The following is a 20,373-nucleotide window of genomic DNA, read 5'->3' as shown; positions in this document are numbered from 1 at the left end:
AGGAGGGGCGCATCTCCGCCAGCCTGCATAGTGTGGGGCAATCGCAAGGATACTGGGGGAAGCGAGAAGCCCCTTTCTCCTGCCGCTGTCGCCCTCTCACATCGCAGTGAAACGAGCAAAATGTAAATTTTGCCTCTAAGGAGAGAGAAAAGGGGAGCCTGGGTGGCTCAGTTGATTAAGTGTCTGCCTTTGGCTCAGGTCATGATCCTAGGGTTGTGGGACTGAGCCCCACGTCGGGCTCCCTGCTCAGTGGGGAACCTGCTTCTCCCTCTCCTGTTCCCCCTGCTTGTGCACTCTCGCTATCGAATAAATAAATAAAATGCGTAAAAAAATAAAGAGAGAGGAAAGATGGCTACAATGAACACCGATGGTGAGTGTTCTGATGCTCCATTTTTATTTGAAGAGCTGCTTGGTGACACAGCAAGGTCAAAGCGTCGAATGGGTGATGATATTTAAATCGTTGATAAAACGGAAATGTTTTTGCCCCTACTGAGAACCCGAGAATCACCTAAATGCCCACAGAAGATGCATTAATTCAACAATAAATGGGACTCCTCACTGCACTGAAGGGGGATACCTCTTGAAAGAGGAACGGCCAATGGGTTCTCTCTCACTTAACAAATCTTACAGGTAGCAGCTGCCTGAAGCCCTGGGTTGGGGATTCCAAAGCTCAGCGGGAAAGAGAATGGTCAATAAGCCATGGCAGATATGGGTAAAGAGGGTGCAGTTGAGGCATGCACCTACACATTTGCCATCTTGTCTTAAGGACTTGTGTCACTGATTATACTTTTTTCATAATACACTTGAGTAATTCACACGGACTCAAACCATATGTACCCCTCAATATCCTCCTCTCCTCTCCTTAGGCTGGTTTGTAGAAGAGGTTCCAGTGAGCCAAGCATGAAACCATTATCACATCTCTCCCCCTCTCTCCTCTTCCTAGCTCTCTACCTTACCTCTGGTGTGAATCCAAAGCACATACTTTTAGGTCTAGAGCATCAGCACATAAGAGGCCCTTCCCGTTGGTGGGAAATACTTTGATGCCACTTCTAGAACTGTCCACTCCCTACCCTTACAGGAGGAAGAAAGAACAGAAGCAATTCTCAATGGCCTTCCTGACTTCCAAGGCGCCTTAGTGCAGGGCCTGCAGATAACTGAGAGGCTGTGTACAAAAGGTACTGGACCAGGCATCCAGAAGCCAGGGCTCTAGTTGGGGACCTATGCCAAGCCATCACCTTTGCTGAGCCTCAGTGTCCTTCTCTGTAAAGTGGGGACCATGACACCTGTTCTATGTCTAGAGAGACTACGGAGATTAAATGAGAAAGTGAATGTGGCGATGGTCTGTAAACTATAGAGCCTTATGTAAATTAGTTAGGTTATATTGTCTTGGCTGCTCATTTTAAAGCACAGAAGTTCAGTTATTCAAGGGGAGTTATGGCTGCATCGGTAGACTGCCTCCAGCCCCTGTTTCTCCCTCTCCCTTCAGCTGTGCTTGCTTTTGGACCAGCTCACTGCAGATCAGTACTACAACAAGCAGGAAGAGAAGAAACTCAATTCTATTAGCCTCCTCACTTGATTCTCAGACTCACAGTCAGTACGCCCTTCAACAAACCAATCTGATCGTGCTGCGGATTTAATAATGATGGTTAATATTGGTTACGTTACTATCTGCTAGGCATGGAGTTAGGCAGCCTTACATGTATTATTAATTCCATTAGTCCCCCTAATAGCCCTATGGGGTAGGTATTATCCCCTTATTACAGATAAGACCTCGAGAAGCTGAGTAAGTCACACAGAGTTACCCAGTAAGTGTCAGAGCCAGAATTCAAACCCAGGCCATCAGATCACAGACTACAACCTAACCACCAGGTACCCAGAAGATTCCCTTCTAGCTGTCAATGCTGTTCCTATAGCTGGAGGCGTCAATGTTTTCTACTGAGTAGTATAACTTATCTTATATAAGGTATATACTTAAAAAAAAGTCATTGTGCAATATTAATGTCTACATCCATGAGTATGTACAATTGGAAAAAGCACAGAGGAGAACAAAAAAATCACTAGAACCATAATTTGCCTGGGATTGTAAAAAGTACCACATAGACATGCAACAATCCAGCATTCTCACCTCTGTCTCTATTCCCATCTATGGCAAGTTAAGTCGACATTTAACTTCTGGATCCATTTTGTTTTATTTATTTATTTATTTTTTTTAAATTTTTTTTTTTTAATTTTTATTTATTTATGATAGTCACAGAGAGAGAGAGAGAGAGAGGCAGAGACATAGGCAGAGGGAGAAGCAGGCTCCATGCACCGGGAGCCTGATGTGGGATTCGATCCCGGGTCTCCAGGATCGCGCCCTGGGCCAAAGGCAAGCGCCAAACCACTGCGCCACCCAGGGATCCCCCATTTTGTTTTAAAGTAGGCTCCACACCCTCACAACCCTGAGATCAAGACCTGAGCTGAGGTCAAGAATTGGACCCTTAACCTACTGAGCCACACAGGTACCCCTGGATCCAATTTTTTTTTAAATCCTTGTAATCTTTTTATTATTTATTTATTTATTCATGAGAGCCAGAGAGAGAGGCAGAGACACAGGCAGAGGGAGAAGCAGGCCCCATGCAGGGAGCCCGATGTGGAACTTGATCCGGGGACTCCAGGATCATGCGCTGAGCCACCCAGGCGTCCCATCGATCCAAATTTTTAACAGTCAAGACGATATGTCAGAGGCAGGAATACAAACAGACTGGTAAGAATCCTGGGGTCTGGGGATCCCTGGGTGGCTCAGCGGTTTGGCGCCTGCCTTTGGCCCAGGGCGCGATCCTGGAGTCCCGGGATCGAGTCCCGCGTCAGGCTTCTAGCATGGAGCCTGCTTCTCCCTCTGCCTGTATCTCTGCCTCTCTCTCTCTCTTTCTCTCTCTCTCTCTCTCTCTCTCTGTCTATCGTGAATTAAAAAAAAAAAAAAGAATCCTGGGGTCCTTGCTTTTACTGTACGCATAAGAAAAGGAGACAGGCCAAGAAATCCTATCTGGTACATTTAAATTACTTCTAATAGTTATAATCATTAATTCTGTTCAGTACAATGTTTTCCATTGACTGGAGAAAAATCTTTATGCTACCTCTGAACAATGGTGTTGGCATTTCCAGGGGTTTGCTGTGCATGAAGCTGCCTTTGGGCAACCTGTGATCACATTAAACCTTTTGCAGCCCACGAACCCAAACAGGGCCATACTTGAAAGGTAGAAATGCCAACCCTCGAGAATAAAAGTTCTTTAGACCCAGGAGAATATCAATGATCTTCAGGGACTCACTCCAGGTCTATTAGAAAGTGGCAGAAATGAGTTGAGGACACATGTAGCTGGCATTTCACATCTGCTGTCTCCAAAGGTGGCCTTCGCTCAGTGCAGAGGGCTAGAATGTGTCTATGGAAGAAAGGGAGAAGAGGTCTCTGCCTTGGAGAGCACAGGTGATTAGCTAGGGTGCTTTCAGGAAGTGTCTTGTGGCTTCAGAGGTCCCTGGAAGGTCCTACCAGAGGACTCCTCGGAGCACTTTACTACTTATGTGATTCACCCAGAGGTCTACTTCCAATGTGGATTCTGATTCAGCTGGTCTCAGGTGTGGCCTGAAGTTCTGCGTTCCTAACAAGCTCCCAGGTGATGGGAACACTACTGATCCAAAACCCACCCTCTGAGTATTACCCTAAACTTTGGGGAATTTGCGACTATTTATCTTAATGATCAATGATGCTAAGTGGTACCAGGAAACCTACAACGAGATCCTGGTCGGTCTGTCTTCTTGATACTAGGAGAAAAAGGGGTAGGTGGCCAGATGGATATAAGACCCAAATGGGCAAGACTAGTAGGTACTCCCTTACTTTCAGGGGCAATTATATTTCCTAAAAAGTACATGTTTGAAATTTCATACCTGAGCAGCAAACAAAAGCTATGATAAACATATCAACATTCAATGTCTTTTCCTAAAACCCACATGATTGCATAACCTTCTCTTTTTTTTTTTTTAATTTTTTATTTATTTATGATAGTCACAGAGAGAGAGAGAGAGGCAGAGACACAGGCGGAGGGAGAAGCAGGCTCCATGCACCGGGAGCCCGACGTGGGATTCGATCCCGGGTCTCCAGGATCGCGCCCTGGGCCAAAGGCAGGCGCCAAACCGCTGCGCCACCCAGGGATCCCGCATAACCTTCTCTTATCAGACTTTCTGACCCACTGGGGCAGCTTCCCACAGGTGGATTCTTCCTCCAGGTTCTCAACCAGGTGGTAAGAGTAGATGCAAGAATTTGCCTTTTTCTGGGTCATGATGGGCTTTCCTGTGGGGTTTAATCTCTGGCTCCTCAGCCTTCAGTGGTAAACTGAAAATATTAATTTCACTCAGGCCAGCCAGCTAGAACTAGGGGAATTTTTCTGGTAGAAGTGTCTCTGCGTTTGGAAGAAAAAACATGGGGTTGGAACAGCAACTCCAGGGAGGGGATGAAGGCCAAGGAGAGCAAGAAAACAGGGGGGAACCACGGGTTTTAACTCCAGGTAGGGCCATCAAAGCAACATCAACCGAACAGCACACAAAGTTGTCATAACAACAGATGCCTCATGACCTGAATATCCACAGTGCTAGTATGAGGAGGAGGAGTAATAGTCCAGGATAAAATAAAATAAAATAAAGCTTTGAGAGAAACTGAAAGGGCACCGATAAGGTTTGATTTTGCAGCTAAAGTGGAAATGATAAGCTCTCTCTTCGCCAGTGAAGTGTTTTTTAACCAGGGGAAGCCTGTCAGTTGTCAATAAATAAAAGATATGAAGACTCAGAGGCAAAATATAAATGGCGCCATCACCATTATTTAGATCCATAACTACTATTTTTTTTATCTAGCTCAATCATGCGATGACCAGCCACTGTCAACCAAGGGCCACTTAAACAAGAAAAATGTTAAGACTCCAACGATTCTCCAACTCACATTTTTCGAGGCTCCTGATGGGTGTCTCTGAGGCTGTTGCTGGTTGCACAGCAGAGATAAACCCGCCTGTTCCAGATGCCAATGACAACCTGCTTGGCGCTGCCATTGGCATTACGTGTACCGTCTGGATAGGACGTTCCGGCAGGAACGAGGCCCACGCTAGGAGGCCCCTGGAGTAGGAGCTGATTATGTGTCCCTCTGGGAGGCAAGCTGCCCCACTGCACGCAGAGTCACGTATTCACCCAATGAATCAGAACCTGAGATGAACCTCAGCATTGTGGATGGGCTTTGACAGTTCTTTGTCAGGAGTTCTTTGTGCTCCTAATCTGATTTTGAAGCTCCACAGAAATCCACAAGACAACAAAACGGGTATGACCCCATTTTAAAGATGGGGACCCTGAGGTCAAGTGACCTGCTAGAGGCTACAACGGCATGGGAGCCAGACAGGCCAGGGCAGGGTTGAGCCACCCACCTCCACCCAGGGGGCATCTCTGAGAAATCTGAGCCACGGGGCCCTGATGTGCCCTTCTAGACCTTCTTGGCCTCAGGTCTCCTCCCCTCTGAGCTCGTCTGGATCCTGCCATGTCTTCAGGTCTCAACTTCTCAGGAAGCTGCGGCCTGGCTCTTCGTTCCTTGGTGAGCCCACTTGCCTCTAACATTCCTAGCCCATCTTTTTTTTTTTTTTTTTAAGATTTTATTTATTTATTCATGAGAGACAGACAGAGAGGCAGAGACACAGGCAGAGGGAGAAGCAGGCTCCATGCAGGGAGCCCGATGTGGACCTCGATCCTGGGACTCCAGGATCACGTCCTGGGCCGAAGGCAGGCACTAAACCGCTGAGCCACCCAGGGATCCCCCTATTTCTAGCCCTTCTTACACACTGTAGACAATAGGTTTGGGGAAAAAAGTACCATGGAGAGTGTTTTCTGTGACATCACTGAAAATCTAGAAAATACAGAAAAGAAGTATCGGCCACAACCCTGTCACCCAGAGACTCTTTTGGTCGTATGCCCTTCCAGGGGACGGGAGCTTCCGTTTGTCCTCCCTGCAGGACCAGCATCTAACCAGTGAGGTGCATGGATCAAGCACTGAATGGATGCTTATTCTTTTGCCAAAACCAATGTTGATAAACTTTTGCCTATAATACCCCAACTATACCTCTTAAAAAATCCCTTATCTCAGCTGGATGCTTTTGCTCAAGCATGTGTTGAAATCACTTAGCAATAGTTCTCTCTCTCCAACAAAAATCTAAGAATCCTACAAAAGGTTTCACTAAGTCCTACTCACTTCCCAACAGCATTTTGCCTCGTGTCCTGGTCCCGTCCAGATCACTGCCAGCATTTATTCAGGGCTTATCCTGTGTAATGTGCTGTACTAAGTACCTGACAAGAATTGCATCATTTAATCTTCATAGATCTCTATGGTATCTATCAACACTGGTTTCCTAATTTTACAAATGAAGGAACTAAGAAACAGAGAGGGTAAGTGACTTGGCTAAGGACATGCAGCCAGCAAGTGCCAGAGAGGCTTGCCCACAAAGCTTGGGTTCCTCAACATGTAGTCTCCTGAGTCCACATAACTAGGTAAAGAGACCACAAACAACACCCTGTACTACGTGGTCACTAATGTCCCCTTAGGAAGTATTTCCCCAAAGTGGAGTGAGCACAGCAGGGAATGGGACTCCTTTGCTTATTCTGCACAGTATCTAGGAGAGTGTCTGGACCGAAATAAGTGCTCCGCCTTGGAACGTGTATGTTTTTGTGGCTGTCTCGCCTACCAGAAAGTCAGCTCCTTGAGGGCAAGAGCTGGGCACTGTATCCTGCCCCTCACTCTCCAAAGTAGTGCTTTGGCAAATAGCAAACAGTCCATATATTTTGTTGAACACGTGACAAAGAAATAGAAAAAAAAGAGGAGGTGTGAGATGGGGAAAAGGAATAAAACAAAACCAAAGGTTTCCTGCTTTTCAAATCCAACAGCTTTCTTCATGCGTCCAGGAGGGCTTTGACCGTGACACTGCTTGTATTGGTGGGAGGAAGGCACACAAGAGGGGAGAAGGGGGAAGAGCACAGTGTGGGCCAAGTTGGCAGAAAGACTGAGCACTAAATTGGCATCCTTGCCTTTCGGGCAGGATGGCTAAGGAGCCCAGAAGATGACCCCGTCCCTCTGGACCGTGCACACAGGAGCGTACAAGCTTCAGCAAAGTTCACGGACTCTGCTTGGCTGAAGCCCCAAAAGGCGGCAGCAGCAGGAGGTCAACAGACAGGTGCTGATCTTTCTGGAGAGCCTGCACAGGGCAGGGGCTGGTGATAGGCTGGCCAAGGGGAAACAAGGATACAAAGCCACGGGTGAGGCTGTTCTAAGATGAAAGTGGAAAGACCCCCCCATGGTTTTCCCAACTATAAACAAAAAGCAGCTACACGGGTTGATCGGCCTACCACACGTGTCCGGGGAGGTGATGTACTCAAGCTTACCTGCTTGATAACCCTGTAGCATTTGGGTATGTGTTACTTTGACAGACACTTTCCTTGTTTTGTTTTTTTTTTTTTTAAGATTATTTATTTATTGAGAGAGAGAAAATGCGCCTGCACCAGAGAGAGAGAGAGAGGGAGGGAGGGTGAGAGTGTGCACACACGTGCACAGCAGGAGTGAGGCGCAGGAGGAGAGGGAGAAGCCGACTCCCCACTGATCAGGGAGCTTGATGCTGGCTCTAACCCGAGACCCCAGGATCATGACCTGAGTCAAAGGCAGGTAGTTAACCTACTGAGCCACCCAAGTGCTCTCAACAGATACTTTCAACCCCCACAGCAACAAGCCCTTTTGCTGGGTCTTCTTTCCTTTTTTTTTTTTTTTTTTTTTTAAGATTTTATTTATTTATTTGACAGAGAAAGACAGCATTAGCAGGGGGAGCAGCAGGCAAATGGAGAGGGAGAGGGAGAAGCAGACTCCTCGCAGAGCTGGGAGCCCAATGCAGGGCTCCATCCCAGGACCCTGGGGATCATGACTTGAGCAGAAACCAAGTGTCAGGTGCTTAACCGACTGAGCCACCCAAGCGCCTCGCTGTATCTTATTTCTAAACACAAAGCTCCCTTACGTAAAACCAACAGAGAGCAGTCGTGGGAAGAACCACACCGTTGAGTGGAGGGGAAGAGGGTGAAAGTTTCCCAGGGACATCCAGCAGCCCCTCATTGTGGTCTCTAACACTCCCTGAATCATCCAACCTGGGACCCGTCCTGGCTGAGGGAAACCCAAAGCCCTGCTTGCACTTCACCTTCCCTGACTCTGAGAAGGTGCTTCCCACCCAACTCTACCTGAGGGGCAGAAAAGGCCCCGCCAGAGGGTGCCTGGTACATAAAAATGTCAAGAGCAATGGGCTGCTGTACTGGGAGCAGGGCCCCACCTTGGATGTAAGGTTCTGCTTTAGAAAGGAACCCTCGAAATCCAACGACAACATCAAATTGAGCCTGTGTGTCTCTGGCACAGCAGCAGCAGAATCTGAAAGAAGGGGCACCTGGGTGGCTCAGTGGTTGAGCGTCTGTCTTTGGCCCAGGGCGTGATCCCGGGGTCCTGGGATCGAGTCCTGCATCCAGCTCCCCACAGGGAGCCTGCTTCTCCCTCTGCCTGTGTCTCTGCCTCTCTGTGTGTCTCTTGTGAATAAATAAAATCTTAAAAAAAAAAAGGATTCTGAAGGAAAATGTTCAAACAATCCACTTGCTTTCAGCTGTGCATCTGGATTTCTTTGGAGCGTGTGTTTTTCTTTCCATTTACATGTGGCTGCCTGGTTGCCAAACTATGGCCAGGTCTTCTTGGTAAAGAGAAACAGCAAAATGAGTTCTGGCGAGAGCTCGCCTTCTCCAGGGAGGCCAATTCTGCAGGTATTTTGCTTGCAATCCAGGAGAACAGGCGCAGTAAGAAAAGCAGGTGGCAGGCTCATGAATGGAACCCCTGCGAGGACACCAGCTGCAAAGTTGAGTATCGTGTGCTAATAGATTTTTTTTCTGGCTAAGATGTGGTGGGGCGGGGGTGGGGGGCCTCGGGGTGTATTTTTTTTTTTTAAGATTTATTTATTTGAGATAGCGTGAGCAGGAGGAAGAAGGAGAGAGAATCTGAAGCAGGCTCCCTGCTGAGCACAAAGCCAGAGGCTGGGCTGGATCCCCTAACTGTAAGATGGTGACATGAGCCGAAACCAAGAGCCAGCTGCTTAACCAACCGAGCCACTCAGGTGCTGGGGGTGGGGGGTATTGGTGGTTGAATGTCTTAAAAATTTTTGCCTACTTTGATATCTCTGCTTGGATGTCTAATGGCATTTCTAACACTGACATGCCCCAAACTGAGCTCCTGGTAAGATGATCCCCCAGCCGCTCCTTCTGCAGCCTCCCCATCTCCGTAAATGACAGCGCCATTCCCCTCATTGCGTGGCCAAGGAACCTAGTTCACCCCTGCCTTCTCTCTTTTTCTCCCTCCCGACCTCTGGTCCACCACCAACTCTAGTTGGTCTACTTTCAAGGCCATCTCTAGAATCTACCCCCTCCATGCTGCCTTCACTGTGATGACTCTGCTCCAACCCTCATCCCCTCACCTGAACGACCCAACAGCCTCCACACTGGTCCCCATGCTCCCACCTGCCCCTTTTGAGGCCTATTCTCACCTGGTCACGGGGACGGGGGTTCAAAATGTGAAGTCAGATTCCTCTTGTGCTCAAACTCTTCCAATAGCTCCCTGTCACACCAGAGTAAAACCCAGACCCTTCTGTGACCTGCAAACCCCTGAAATCCCTCAGGCTCCTCTCTTGCTCCTCCCTACCAGCCTTCTACTTTGGCCACACCAGCCCTCCTCCTTCCCGAAACACCGATATCCTTCTCCCCACTCTTCACCTTTTCCCCAGCCTCTACCTGGAAAGCTCTCCCCTAGATTTCCTCACGATTCATGCTTTAAGTTGTACTCAAATGTGAACTTCTTAGCAAAGCCTCTACTGCTCCCCCAGTAAAAAAATTCTAGTACTTCTGACACTTCTTACTTCCTTTCCCTGACTTACCTATTTTTTCTGCTTGGCACTTACTCCTAATACATTATGCGCTGGACTTATTTATCTTGTTCTCCCACTGCTACCAGAATATAAGGATAAGATTTTCATCTGTTTGAATCGAGTCTTAGGAATACAGTAGCTGGGTACTTAGTAAATATATACAGAATGAATGAGGAATAGATCAGTACTTTCCAGTCATGAGTCTACTGTGAATGAGACAACCAGGCTTGGAAAATGAAGAAATAAAATAGGAATTGGCTGGACAAATGATACAAATCAGAGAGAGTGAGAAAAGCCACTGAAATTCTATTTCTTGTAATGGTGGATTGAGTGATTGGGATCAACTCTTCCTCAGAGAACTAAAAAAGCTGGATTAAATTTGAAAAATGCTTTCTTAAATATATTGAAGAATTAGAACCTAGAGAGGTAAACATAAAAAGCTGCTTTTGTCCTGAGGGCATCTGTTGACCTAGAAAGAAACAGCTAGAAACTTTACTGCATTCCTGGCCTACTCTAAGAGCTACAGAGGGACTGAAAAGTCAAACCCAGAGTCTTCCAAACGAGCAGACTGGGATAAATCATCCCTACCCTTTTTGGGTTTTTTCAGATTTTATTTATTTGAGAGAGAGAGAGAGAGACAGAAAGATAGTGGGAGCATGAGCAGGAAGGAGAGGGAGAAGCAAGCTCCCAGTTGAACAGGAAGTACAATGTGGGGCTCGATCCCAGCACCCCAAATCACGACTCGAGCTGAAGGCAGACACTTTAGCAACTGAGCCACCTACACACCCAAACTATCCACTTTGAGCTGAGATCCAAAGACCTGTTATTTTCTGAATGTTTGTGTCCCTGCAAAAGTCATATGCTGAAATTCTAACCCTCGAGGGGACGAGGAGACATTATTAGGAGGTGGGGTCTATGGGAGGGGATTAGGTCATGAATGGGATTAGAGCCCTTATAAAACAGGCCCTTGAGATACCTCCCTCTCCCTCCACCACGTGAGGTTACAGTGAAAAGACAGCTGTCTGTCTCTGAAGTGGGCCCTCGCCAGACGCTGAATCTACTGGCACTTTGATCTTGGACTTCTCAGCCTCTGCACCTGTGAGAAATAAATGTCTGTTGTTTATAAGCTTCCCAGTCTCTGATATTTTGTTACAGGAGCCGAATGGACTAAGACAGCTCTCAGGACAAGGAAAAACTAAAAGAAACCAGACAAGAAGCCTGGCTTTTCATCACCTGGAGAGTTCTAAGAACCACAAGTCTTACTCAAATTGTTTGAAGGTGGTCTCAGATTGATAGGGCTCCCCAGCCCCAGCAGCAGCAGATCAAAACCCTCCCTGGAGGAAGGTACCATCATCTCAGGCCTCAATTTACTCCTATATACACATTTTCAACACCATAACCAGCACACAGAGATAATCCAACACGCAAAGAAACAGGATACCAAGAGTGAGACACGGTTGAAACAAAAGACGACAAAACAGACTTGCAAACTTTGAAATACTGGAATGTCAGACATACTCTCTTACACAACCATGCAATCGTGCCTACTATGTTCAGAGAATTGAAAGGCAAGCTTGAAAATCGCAGCAGAGAAGTAGACACTATTTTTAAAAATTGGGAGAAAAAAATCCTAGAGCAAATATCATTGAAGGTGTAGAGTATTTATGGCAGGCAAGGGAACTGAACTCAGGAGAAGTGTCACAACACCAGTAATGTGACTTTATCTCCCACTAAAGATAAAGGGGAATAGGTAATCTTCAGAATAGGGGTGAGAATTCGCCTTACATGTTTTTCAGCCAGAATGAAAACAAACTGCTAGGCGAGGATATACAGATACCTAAATCCTGGGTTGGGGCAGAGTGGCGGGTGGGGAGGTGGTACGGAAAGCAAGCTCCCTACATAAGATAGTTTATAAAAAGAGAACAGAACCCTGGGATTGTTTCATCCTTCTCCATACCCAGTGCCATGGAGGCACATCCTGTAGAACAGCCCTTTGGCAGCTCCCCAAATACAGGCCCCATAGAAGAGAACCTCCATAGCACTCCCAAGCATTCTGGCCCTAAGTCCACTGGACAAGAACAGGAATACTCAGGAGTCTCATCAGGGCTCTGTCTGCTTCCCACCCTATCAGAGATTCTCAACTCAAGTGATGCTAGAAATAACCATCATTCCTGCAACAAACAGCTGTGTCACATCCCGTTTCCCCCTCCCTCTCCGCCCTCACCCTCCTTCCCTTCGCTGCTATCTTTAAGCCACAAAGCAGACAAGAGAAAAACAATTAGTCATCCCAGGTTTTGCCCACTTTCCCCACCATCCCTGTTATTCCAAGCACAATCACTGTAGAAAACAAGGTGGCTTTGGAAGCCAAGCAGGCACCTACAGGTCTGAACGACTTGAAGACTTTTTCCAAGACTTCGTGGAGCGTCTTCTTGCCGCAGGAGGAGATGTAATCCTGTGCTAGCTGCAAGAAAGGCAGGCAGTCCTCGCTCTCGCTCCACACGTGCTACGTGCCCACAGACGAGGGAAAGGAGAAAACAAAGACACACGGTCATTACCCTCAGTGTGAAATCTGAAAAGCCGAAACACATTTTTTTTTCTTAATAACATAAATCTGAAGCCCTCTGCTCCAAAGTAAAATTCCTATGTTCGTTCTTGATTCACCCGCCCTGAAGGGGATGAGAGACTGCATACCCTATAGAAAAGCCCCACACTTTCAGTCCACGATCTCACCTGCTCCATTTGCCAGCAGATCTGCTCAGAAGTAGCAAAAAGGCAGTGGGATCGATATTCCCCCGCCCACGATTTCCACAGTCCTTCTTCTCCCGCTGGGTGAGGAGGGTTTTAAAAGCAGCAGGGAGGGAAAACCCAGGGCCTGCATGATCTGTGGCTCTGCCTTCAGCTAGAGCTGAAGGATTAATTAAGCGGAGTTTGTAACCACTAACTTGCAATGAGACATTCTTTACCCAGATCCACCTGTGAGTAGGGGTAAATTTACTTCAAAATGAAATGAATTAAGACAAAACCAAATCAAAATGAATTTAGAGGAACACACAGAAGAGCCATAGCTATGTCACTGGGAAGCAAAGGCTTTCTGAAAGCTCCCCTTCTCTAAAAATGCTTGAAGAGGGCATTGCCCCCTGATGGTAACATGTACCAAGGGAAGACTGGTTCTAGGCTTCATTTTTTTCTTAAGCCTAGACAAGGTTTTGTGGTTTTTTTTGTTTTCCCACGCGAGGATATCTGTCTTAGCACCTCTTTAAAACTAGACAAGTCTCTCCCATACACGTTCAAGGATCTGGAATAAGCCCAATAAACCGGCTTGAGAAGCCCCCTGCTTTGCACATCAGAGCTAGGGAGGGGCACCAGGCTACTAGGGTAACATCAGGGTATGTGACCAAGAGTCATTGTTGAGAGGGAACCGATCAATGACAGCTCACCATTGGCGGAAAAGTGTAGAGGCGTGGGAGGGAGGAAGACATCTGGCAAATTAGAGCAAGAAGCAGAGAGGAGGCAGCAGGGGACAAGATCTATTTGGAGAAATAGTCCATGTCAAGCACACACTTGCTCCCTTCCATTAATACAATGATTAGGGCATCACCCCCCAGAAAGTTCTATGTCAATCACTCGAGAAACACATTTCACCTCCTTCCTACTCATTGCAGCATTTCTAAGAACTGGATCTACAGACTTCAAATACTGCTCCAGTCCAAGAGCCTAACTAGGTGCTAATGTGCCATCTTTCCACCCCAATTATCTGTGTTCCATAGATGTGAAGGTCCATTTTTGACACATGCTGCTCTAATTCCAGCAGACTTCTGGAGGGGCTTCTGTCTCAACCTAACAAAGATAACTTCTCGATTCCCTCACTTTAGACAATAGTTCAAACACGATTCCCTATTAATTAGAGACCCTTACAGTTGTCGAGCCACTGAAATGCCATTTATGTAAAAGCCTCTTACATTGTACAAAAGTGTAGTAGTACAAAGTGCTTTTATATTCGTTATCATCCTTGATTCTTGGGCAGCAGGGGTTCAGCAAGAACAATAAAGTCTCGCTTCCATATAAAGTTTTGCTTGCCACCCATTTTCATGCTCAAATTTTTAAAAGTTCCAGCGTGTTTCAAATTCTTACCCAAGTGGAAGATGGGATGAACATCTAGCACTGCACAATAGAAAACTATAATCCTGCCTTTCCTAGCCTTGTAAAGATTAGAGAAAAAGTCAAAAATATGTTAAGTGCCTGGCACAGTGCCTGACTGGCATGCAATGGATGTTCACTAACTGGTGGGTGTAAGTACCCTCTTGTCCCTTTTGTGTCTGCAGAATGGGGAGGAAGGGGCTGGGCTGGGCTTTCCACCTGCCACAAGCCTAAGGGCACCCACTGAGCAAATGAGACACTCAATGTGACTTCCCTGAGAACAGTACCCAAGGCAACCTGAGTTATACTTAATTCGGAAGTAGGTGGATCTATGAAAACCTTATATATCTACTTTTTTAAAGTACATTTGGGCTTTAAATTATAAACTAAGGAAAGTGCATCACTCAAGCAACAGAATTGCATCGTATCCACTACTGCTGGGAAATGAGACAGGTTCTTGAAGTGTTTCTAGGGCATTTCTAACCTCGTGAGGAGAGTGCTCGGGCCACAATCTCCACTGCTCCATTTCTGGAGCTGTTGACTTATGAATATATTTTGGAGCAGGCTGACTTACCACCTGCTAAAGGGCCTTCTGTCCAGTATGCTTACATTTCCTTCATTTGGCTGTCTAACTCTCAGACGGATTGGTTTTGTAGGTTTAAAGAAGTCTGAACCAAATCCCTGTCCATCTGATACAACAAGGGTGCGCGGCGTTTGGAATCACAGACTCCTGTGCACGCAGCCAATTAAAGGGCATCCCTTATTAAATGCTAATGTTTCCTATCTGTGGTAGCCCATAACAAAAAGTACTCAGATTTATTTGTTGAAACTGTTTCCTTCCAAAATTAACCAAGGCAGTCATTAAAGATCCATAAAATACAAGGTAAGAGTCTGTAGTTGCAAAAATAAGGACAAAGGGGAAAACAATGAAAGGAAAAGAATATAAAACCGAGTGAGATTAGGCCCAACTGTGCCAGGTAAATGGGCCTGGCCACGGGCTGTAGATGGGACACCGCCCGCCCCTACAGCTTTCTATAGGCCTATGCAGAGAAGGAAGTTCCATCAGTGGCCTGAGGCAGTGCCCCCGATAAAACAGATGAGCTCTTAAAAACTAATAGGCAATGGGCTGAGGGTATGATGGGAATCTCTTAGGAAAAATAGAGGGGCCCATTCTAAAACCAGGAGAGGGCAGACAGATGTCTGGTGGCTGGGCTGACGCTCCTGAGAAATTCTGGGGTCTAGTCTTGAACAAAGATAAATGGGTGACTGAGACCCAGAGTCCCGCATCATTGGGTGTAGTAGCCACAGTGACTTTGACTTGGAAATTCAACCAAACAGCCACTTTGGCTGTGAAAAAACTATAGCAGGGGTCAGAGAACTTGTGGCTTTGAACAATGTAACTCTCTGGCAAATATAAATCTAGGTACGGAATGTATTGACTTTCCAACCATGCAGTGAGAGCTAAGGCACCTTATAGTAGGAGGAATGCCAAGGAAGGCTTCCAAAGAGGAGCACAGCAGTGGTGCTCAAGCTTCAGCAAGCATCATAACATACCCCCCTTCCGCATCACCCAACTTATTAAGACACAACTGCTGGGGGTAGGGATAAGGATCTAAATTTCCAACAAGTTCCCAGGTGACGCTCACGCTGCTGGTTCTGGGACCACACTTTAAGAACCAGAACCAGAGCAGAACTTTGGCTAATCATATTTGGGAAGTGAGGAGTGAAGGTGAAAATCTCTGGTGAGAAATCTTATTTTATTTTATTTTATTTTAAGATTTTATTTATTTATTCATGAGAGACACTGAGAGAGAGAGGCTGAGACACAGGCAGTGGGAGAAGCAGGCTCCATGCAGGGAGCCCGATGTGGGACTCGATCCCAGGTCTCCAGGATCAGGCCCTGAGCTGAAGACAGGCGCTAAACTGCTGAGCCCCCCGGGCTGCCCAGAACTTTGATTTTAAAACAGGCCATCCGTGGCCTTTCTTTCTGTCATTAGGTTGGACCAGAGTTTATCATCAAAGTTTGCCCAGCTTAAGACGACATAACCATGTCATCTGCACGCAGGAAAATGAGCACCTGTTTTCTACAGTATAGATGAGAACATCCAGCTCATGCCCGAATGGTATTATACCAGTATGGTAATTCAATCCCACAAATATCTTCTTGAGCAAACTCTGCATGCTCCTATTGTCCTAACACCTGGGATGGTGCTTGGCTTCCTGGTGCTTAGGCAGAGTCGGGGGTGGCCGAGAGGCAAAGAATGCACTCATTTCTCCTCCCTGGACTCAATTATCTGAGTTAAAAGGCCACTGCCCATGGGCCTCACCCTCACTGTAGTACTGCCCTATGGGTTTTCAGCCATCATTAGTACCAAGGAGTCCATTCTGAGTTGGTTTGGCTTAATCCAAAGCTGACTGCCATCCATCGAAGAGATGCTAGAAGAGAAAAGCTGCACGCCATCTCATACCACCCAACGTACTCCTGCCCGGGGTAAGAAGAGTGTGTCTGGCTGTACCTATGACCCTCTCTTTCTGCCGACCGCTGATACGTTTTACCAAGGAGGAAACTGAGGCTCAGAGAGGTTAAGCAACTTGTCTGTGGTCACACAGAGGGTAAGGGGCAAAGCCAAGATGTCACACCTTCAGCCTCAGTTCCTTCATTTGTAAGTCACAGAAAACAATAAAACAGTGTGGTTATAAAGATTATAGAGGTGAGCCTGTAGGCTGCCTCTCATGTGGCAGGAGCCCAGCGTGCTTCTTCCCGTCTGTTGAAACTCCTATCAGCATAACTTCACACTCCTCAGGATTACCACTTCATGCATATGTTAAGGACATACCTTTCTCCCTAAAAAAAATCTCCCTATATGAATAATGCACAGCCACTGTGGAAAGCTTTACAGTTCCCACTATCCCTCATTTAATCCCCACAAAAATAATGTAACATAGGTATGATTATCCCCATTTGACATAGGAGGAAACTGAGGCTAGAGTTTAAATTAGATAGGAAGGTGCTCTTTTCTCCACCGTCCCCCCATAAGAGGCGATGCAATCTCATTTAGACAAGTTATATTTTCTTCTCCAAAATGAAAAGGTTCTTATTTGGTCACATAGTTAGGAATAGGGACACGCCTAGAACCAAAATGAGAGAGAATATATAGAGATATACGTATACACGCATGCATAAAATTAAATCACATGGTCCTTCTATAAACAGAGCCTTTTTTCTTTAATAGCATGACAACTGCTATCTTTGTTTTCATACTGAGGAGGGATTAAACGATACAAAATTTTAGATCCAAACATGTTTTTGATGGTTTGGCAGAAAAAATAGGACAATAAGGCAGCCCTCCCCTTCTCCGGTCATGAGCACCCAGGCGCCAGGGAGCCGCAGGGCAGGGCTCTTTGTTTCGAGCTCCTTTCTCCTGGCCCAGGACGAGCAGGGAAAGCAGCTGGTGCTGCCATGCCCAGGAGAGCGTGCACACGTGCCCCTCTGTCCGGCTGGTCCATCTGCGGATGCCAACACCCCACTCCTCAAGCCTGACGAAGCCCGCAGGACCTTCTGTGTTGGCAGAAGGGAGCACGCCACCTGTCTGTGAGCTCTCAGCCCCCTCCCTGTCACACCTGTAGAGCCAGGCAGGGTTGGCTCTGTCCCTGATCGGCCAACATAGAGGGCAGAGGCAGCTTCATTTTTATCCCAGGACCCGACCTTGGGCACTGTCCACGGAGACCTGAATCAGGGCAGCAGTGTGGAAAGGGATGGCGTGAACAGGATGGCCTGTGAGATGAGAAGAGGAAACAGTGCACAGGGGACCCAGGAGCTGCCAAAGTGGAAGGAAAATAAAAGGAAGCCCTTGTTCCCGAGGCCTTTGGAGCTCTTGGCTTGATGTCACCCGTGGGACACTCTGCATGGTGCAAATGACAGGCCACCGGGCTTGGGCTCAAGTCCTGGCTGCCATTTCTTAGTGACATAGTCCTGGATAGATCTCGTACACTGAGCCTCAGTTTCCACACCTATAAAATGGGGACAATATCTAACCATAGACTTTTTGTCTGGCCCAATAAGAAGCTGCCTGCCCTTGAACCCACAGTCTGAATGGGGTCCCCGGTTGTCACTCCTGGAATGCTCTGCTTTCAGTACAGGGCTATGGTTCAAGTTGCTGTACTTCTTATTGAGGGAAGTCAGCACACCTTGCTGTGTGTCGGTGTCTTTGTGAGATGGAGAAAATCACAGAGAGGACCCTGTGAGGTAACTAAGATTAAGTAAGCACCTATGCACAAAGTACTTAGGACACATCTGACACATAGGAAATGGCACCTAAGTCGTAGTTACTGCTCTTGGAAGCTGTCAACCTTGAAATTTAACATCTGCCTTCTTCACTATCATTCGTTCTCACACATAGGAGCTGAGCACCTATCATGCTTCTGACACTACTCCAAGTTCTGGAACGCAGTGATAAGTAAGACAGACAAGGCCATTGCTCTTATGAAGCTGACAGCCTCATGGGAGAGGCAGAAAATAAACAAGAGAGTATTAAGTACTAATGAGTGCTATGATTTGAATAAAAGAGGGTGAGATGAAGGAATATGTGGTCAGGAAGGTTGCTCTCAGGCCCGAGTGGCATGAAGGAGCCAGCCATGTAAAGATGTGGAGGAAGAACATTCGAGGCAGAGGGGACAGCAAATGCAAAGGCCCTGAGGCAGGAATGAGCTTGTCTGAGGACCAGATAAGTCAGTGTGGCACAAACACAGTGAGAAAGGAGGAAGAACGGTCCAAGATGAGGACCATTCACCTCAGAGAGGCGGCAGGAGACCGATCGTGTGGGGCATTTCATGGGCTCAGGTTCTACGGTAAAAGCTATAGGCAGTCAGTGTAGGTGAGGTGGGAAGGCATAGGTCAAGACCTGGATTTTTTTTTTTTTTTAAGACCTGGATTATATTTTAAACAGATCCAGAGTGCTTGCTGTGTGGAGACTGCTGGAGAGTCACTACTATCACCCCCCCTATTTTAGGCACTGTTCTAAACAAGCCCGCTGGGAAGGTACTAATGTTACCATTCCCTCATGTACAGATGTGGCAATCACGGCACAGGGGCATTAAAGAAGTTTCCCCCATGCACACAGTTAGACAGGAGGGCTGGGGTAGAAGCCCAAGCAGCCTGGCCCTAGAGCCCGCGCACCCCTGACCATTATGCCACCTGCCTCTTAGGTGGATAGAATGACCCCAGGAAAGTGAGGGCAGAGATCCTATTTCATGCTAGGTAGCCCTGGCCTGGTGCAAAGTAAGCCCTCAATAAATGCGTGATGTGTGAATGAATGAATGAATGAGTCACATGAAAACACTGTAAATTGAGAAGTACTATGTAAATATTGTTCATAAATCCTTCATATTACAGGAGTTCCATTCATCTTAAATTTCTTTTAATTCTTAACAGGATTTTCCCGGGAAAGGCAAAGGGAATGGAGGTAGGACACTTACTTCACCCCCGAGTCCCTTCATGTTTAACTAGGGGCAAATGACAGCCTGGCAAATCTGGCCTGGAGAGATCTGAGGAGAGACCTGGGCTACAAAAACTCTGGTGGTTGGCATCCTCTCCATGATGGCCTCTAGACACTTTAAGAATGTTCCAATCTACCCAAGAAATCATTTTTTTCCCTCTCATCTACTTTCTTATCTATTTCATTTGTTAGAGAATGAATACGTTTAAGCATTTTACTCATACAGGTGGGAAAACCTTTAAGATCTATTATAAACGGGCTTGAAAAAGTCACAACGTTTCTCAACGATGGTTCTCCTTGGGGTAGTTTCTTTGGGGATGTCTCCCACAGTTCCGGCAGGAAGGCCGTGTGGAACTCTCCCCTATAAAATCCAGAACTTTGGGTGATTCTCGCTCTATCTCACACAGTAGGCAGAGGGAAATGCCACCTGTGGACTCGGGTTAGAAGGGACTTCTAAATTTTTTTTTTAATTTTTATTTATTTATGATAGTCACACAGAGAGAGAGAGAGAGAGAGAGAGAGAGAGAGAGAGAGAGAGAGGCAGAGACACAGGCAGAGGGAGAAGCAGGCTCCATGCACCGGGAGCCCCATGTGGGACTCGATCCTGGGTCTACGGGATCCTGCCCTGGGCCACAGGCAGGCGCCAAACCGTTGCGCCACCCAGGGATCCCTTAGAGGGGACTTCTAATCAAATCCCGAGGTGGTGGTTAGTTGGACACTGGAGCCCCTTCCAGTGTACCCCTGGGGTTTTC

The 20,373-nt window shown here is 46.9% G+C and overlaps 1 protein-coding gene across 4 annotated transcripts in view; it reads right to left on the bottom strand.

Annotated features, from left to right (window-relative positions):
• Nucleotides 1-20,373, bottom strand: part of MTURN (maturin, neural progenitor differentiation regulator homolog) — a 66,909-nt gene that overhangs the window by 44,597 nt on the left and 1,939 nt on the right. For all 4 annotated transcript variants that reach the window (XR_005983510.1, XR_005983512.1, XR_005983511.1 and 1 more), the window contains exon 2: nucleotides 12,370-12,492. Coding sequence is in view for 1 of the 4 variants with exons in the window: in XM_041727862.1 (XP_041583796.1) it covers nucleotides 12,370-12,492 (123 nt within the window). In the remaining 3 variants the exon portion in view is untranslated. The remainder of the gene's footprint in view (nucleotides 1-12,369; nucleotides 12,493-20,373) is intronic.

This window comes from Vulpes lagopus, chromosome 13 (genome assembly GCF_018345385.1).
Source record: "Vulpes lagopus strain Blue_001 chromosome 13, ASM1834538v1, whole genome shotgun sequence".
Taxonomy (NCBI): domain Eukaryota; kingdom Metazoa; phylum Chordata; class Mammalia; order Carnivora; family Canidae; genus Vulpes; species Vulpes lagopus.
Note: the sequence above shows the minus strand (reverse complement) of the source record. Positions and strands in the feature narration are given on the sequence as shown.